The 3,707-nt window shown below is 55.2% G+C and overlaps 1 protein-coding gene across 1 annotated transcript; it reads left to right on the forward strand.

The window, feature by feature from the left end:
• Positions 1-258: 258 nt before the first annotated feature.
• LOC119702554 (putative lysosomal acid lipase/cholesteryl ester hydrolase) lies at positions 259-3,460 on the forward strand. Its single transcript, XM_038140818.1, has 9 exons — positions 259-357; positions 674-791; positions 1,209-1,407; positions 1,520-1,629; positions 1,847-1,983; positions 2,135-2,281; positions 2,776-2,847; positions 3,073-3,138; positions 3,227-3,460. Exons 1-9 carry the CDS (start codon positions 259-261, stop codon positions 3,458-3,460), a joined length of 1,182 nt encoding a protein of 393 aa, XP_037996746.1.
• The last annotated feature ends 247 nt before the right edge of the window (positions 3,461-3,707 follow it).

Genomic DNA, 3,707 nt, shown 5'->3' on the forward strand with positions numbered 1-3,707 from the left:
CATAAACTATCACTGTGGCAGGAGGCTACTTGTCCCACACTGCACTTACAGCTGGACTAGACGAGAATGGCCAGCAAGAGAGGCTTGGGGTGGGTTCCAAACTGCACAAGGGGCTGCAGACACCTGCTCCCTGTGGCAGCATCAGGCTTTGGCTGTGCTGCCGCTCCGCTGGGGCTGCGCGGTGTTCCTCGTGGCCCCGGAGCACCACAGCCCTGCTCATCCTGCCCCGTTATCCCCCAGGCGCTGTGGGCAGGTCAGATGTGGCTGCTGCTGGTGGGCCTGTGCCTGGCCCAGGGGCTGGAAGATGCCACCCCAGGTGATGAAGTGTACCACAACCCTGAGAGGCTAATGAACATCGTAAGTGCTGGGGGAGCTCCTCACTTCCCCATGGGCATGCCCAAAGTCCTTCCTGAGGGACCAGCTGGGCTCACCCCTTCCCTGCATCTGCACCTGGCCTCTTTGTGGGGTTCGAGGCATCAAAAATCTCCCATATTTGCATCGCTGGCACTCACTTCATGCCCTCAGCTCGAGCTTGGCCTCTCCCTGCTCTCCTTCTGATTCCTTTGGGCGCAGGTGACCCCGGGGGACGCCGCGTGGGTGGCAGCAGTGGGTGAAGCTGAGGCAGGCACAGGGCACTGGGTCACCCTCTGCCCTCACACCGCTGTCCCTGCAGAGCCAGAAAATCCTTTTCCACGGCTATCCCAGCGAGGAGTACGACGTGATGACCGAGGATGGCTACTTCCTGAGCCTCAACAGGATTCCCCACGGCAGGGGGGACACTGGGCTCGCAGGTGGGCTCAGCCTCAGCCAGGGGGGCACCAGCTGTGACCTCTCGGCAACAAGAGGAAACAGTGGGGAATGCCTGTGGCTTCAGGCATGGTTTGGGCAGCTGGGAGAGGGATGAGGAGTTTCTTCCTGGCTGCCTGCAGGAGCTCAGCATTGTGTTGTGCTGCACCTGAGATGGGGCAGCGTGACCCAGCAGAGCCCCAGTGGCAGCAAACCCCTGCTCCAAGGTCCAGGCTCAGGGCCTGGGGTGGCAAAAGCCCCCCAAACACAAAAAAGCACCAGCACAACCAGGGAAATAAGGGGAGAAGGGAACATTTAATGTGCAGCTTGCATGAAACAGTACCAAGATGTTCCAGTGGTGTTTTATTTCCAGATGGGAAAGCTGTCTTCTTCTGTCAACCACCTCCTATCTCCTCTTTCAGGACCCAGGACCCCCGTGCTGCTAGTGCATGGCTTTTGCCTGGATGGTGGTGACTGGGTGGACAATTTCCCTGAGAACAGCCTGGCCTTCATCCTGGCGGATGCGGGACACGATGTCTGGATCGGGAACAACCGGGGCAGCAGCTGGTCCCGCCGGCACCGCAGCCTGTCCGTGGCCTCCGAGGAGTTCTGGGACTTCAGGTCAGGGGGCCACCAGGGCAGGTGGGCTGCAGGGCTGCCAGCGCTGAGCCCATGGTGTCCCCCGGAGGTTGGGAGGTGGGAATCTCCTCCAGGCTCTCCCTTTGCCACGCAGCTTCCACGAGATGGCCATGTACGACCTGCCGGCCATGGTGGGCTTCATCCTGATGCAAACAGAGCAGGAGCAGCTGTTCTACGTCGGCCACGCTCAGGGCAGCTCCCTGGGTGAGTGACATCAATTTCCATCCAAACTGGACGCTGCTGGGAGCTGCTGTCCCCTCCTGCCTTCCCAGCCTTCTGCATGGGAGGGGTTTGCCACGTCCTGCCCATCCATCCCGGGCTGTGCTGGCATCCAGGAGCGGTTTTTGTTCAAAAAAAACCCCTCAAGCACAGGGTCTGGGATGAGCTGGGGTTTGCGTTGTGCTCTCACGCTGCTTTTCAGGTTTCATAGCGTTTTCCAGCTTGCCACATCTGGCCGAGAAAATCAAACTCTTCTTTGCCCTGGCTCCTGTGTACACCTTCCGCCATGTCCGGGGCCCCGTGTTAAAGCTAGCCTTTCTACCAGACCTGCTGCTCAAGGTACAGGAGGCGTTTGTGGGCTGTTACTGCCAAAATCCAGGGGCTTTTGGCAACTCCTGCCCTCTGCGTTGCCGCTGCGCGCTGCTCCTGCACCTGCGGCGGGCCTTGGAGCTCCTAGCACCATCCCTAACGTTTCCTCGTGCTCCTGCAGGAGACGTTTGGAACCAGAGAGCTGGTTCTGGTGCCGAGGAAGGAGAAGCTGCTCCTGGTTGAGAAGTGCAGCATGCGTCTGGAGGCTGAAGTGTGTGCCAACAGCATCTTCCTCGTCGGAGGGTTTGACAGGGAGAACTTGAACGTGGTGGGTGCACCAGGCTCTCCAGGTCACGGCCCTCCCTGGTTTTCCTAGACACCTGGAGATAGTTAATGAGACACAATGATGAGTACAAACCCCCAAAATAAGGTGTGAAAGGCAGTGGTTATTGGGAAATTCCCTGCAGTGGTGTGGGGGTGTTAAACCTAATGGAGTCTTTGGTAAGAGGAAAATCACTTGTGGTCTCATCTCTTAGGAGAGGAAGCTCCTGCCTCATTTTTGGCTGGCACACAACAAGTTTACAGAGGAAAATAACCAAAGAATGACTGGACCAGTTGTATTTCCATTTTAAGTGTATTTCCATTGATGAAGTGACTTACCTTTGAAAGCTGCTTCTAGCTCTGAGCAGAATAAAGCTGCTAGAGAATGAAGAGTGTATAACATTTATATGGCACTTATAAGACAGAATGCTCGGGGTTTTTTGCCTAGATGGATTTTCTTCCTTCCCAACTCACTTAGAAAATACTTTCTTTTTCCTCTAGAGTCGACTGGATGTGTATTTATCTCATTTTCCAGACTATACATCAGTAAAAACTCTTCTGCACTGGGGACAGGTAGAGATTCTGATTTTGTAACTATTTTAACTTTCCTTTCTTCTAATCTGTGAACGTGGTTATTTCCAAATGCTGCTGGAAACAAGTAAAGGAGGTGGACTCAAAGCCAAGAGATAAAAGGGATTTTTAAGCTGCTGCTTGAGACCAAGGAGTCTCAAAAGGTGTCTCTGTCTGGGGGCTGATCCAGAATATTACCTGGATTAACCCTTTGCCTCTGCCTTCCAGACTGCAAAAAGCGCCGAGTTCAAGCAGTTTGACTACGGGCCGAGGAACATGGAGAAGTACAACCAGGTGAAGCGGCTGGCTGGGATGGGCATGGGGGAAGCACACCCCACCCATCAGAGCCCCCAGGTAACAGGAATGCTTTCCCCCTTGCCAGCTGAGGCCTCCCTTTTACCGGATCGAAGCCATGCGGGTGCCGGTGGCCCTGTGGAGCGGGGGGCACGACTGGGTCACTCCCCATGAGGAGACCCAGCGCTTGCTGACCCACCTCACCAACGTCGTGCACCACGAGCACTTCCCCGACTGGAACCACTTCGACCACCACTGGGGCCTGAACGCCCCGCAGCGCATGTACCAGCGGATGGTGGCCATGATGGAGGAGAATCCATGAATCCATCCCTGGATCCAGCCATGGATCCATCCATAGATCCGTCCAGGGATGAATCCATCTGTGAATCCATCCATAGATCCATCAATGAACCCACCCATGAATCCATCAATCAATCCATCTATGAATCCATCCATTAACCCATCCATGAATCCATCCATGAATCCATGAATCCATGTATCCATGAATCCATCCATGAATCCATGAATCCATGTATCCATCCATCCATCCATCCATCCATCCATCCATC

This window comes from Motacilla alba, chromosome 6 (genome assembly GCF_015832195.1).
Source record: "Motacilla alba alba isolate MOTALB_02 chromosome 6, Motacilla_alba_V1.0_pri, whole genome shotgun sequence".
NCBI classification, from domain to species: domain Eukaryota; kingdom Metazoa; phylum Chordata; class Aves; order Passeriformes; family Motacillidae; genus Motacilla; species Motacilla alba.

Excerpts from the sequence above, each read along its gene's own strand:
- LOC119702554 (XM_038140818.1), top strand. The coding sequence starts at position 259 with ATGTGGCTGCTGCTGGTGGGCCTGTGCCTGGCCCAGGGGCTGGAAGAT. Across the intron at positions 1,408-1,519 it reads GAGGAGTTCTGGGACTTCAG|CTTCCACGAGATGGCCATGT; the intron begins GTCAGGGGGCCA and ends TTTGCCACGCAG. Across the intron at positions 1,984-2,134 it reads TACCAGACCTGCTGCTCAAG|GAGACGTTTGGAACCAGAGA; the intron begins GTACAGGAGGCG and ends GTGCTCCTGCAG.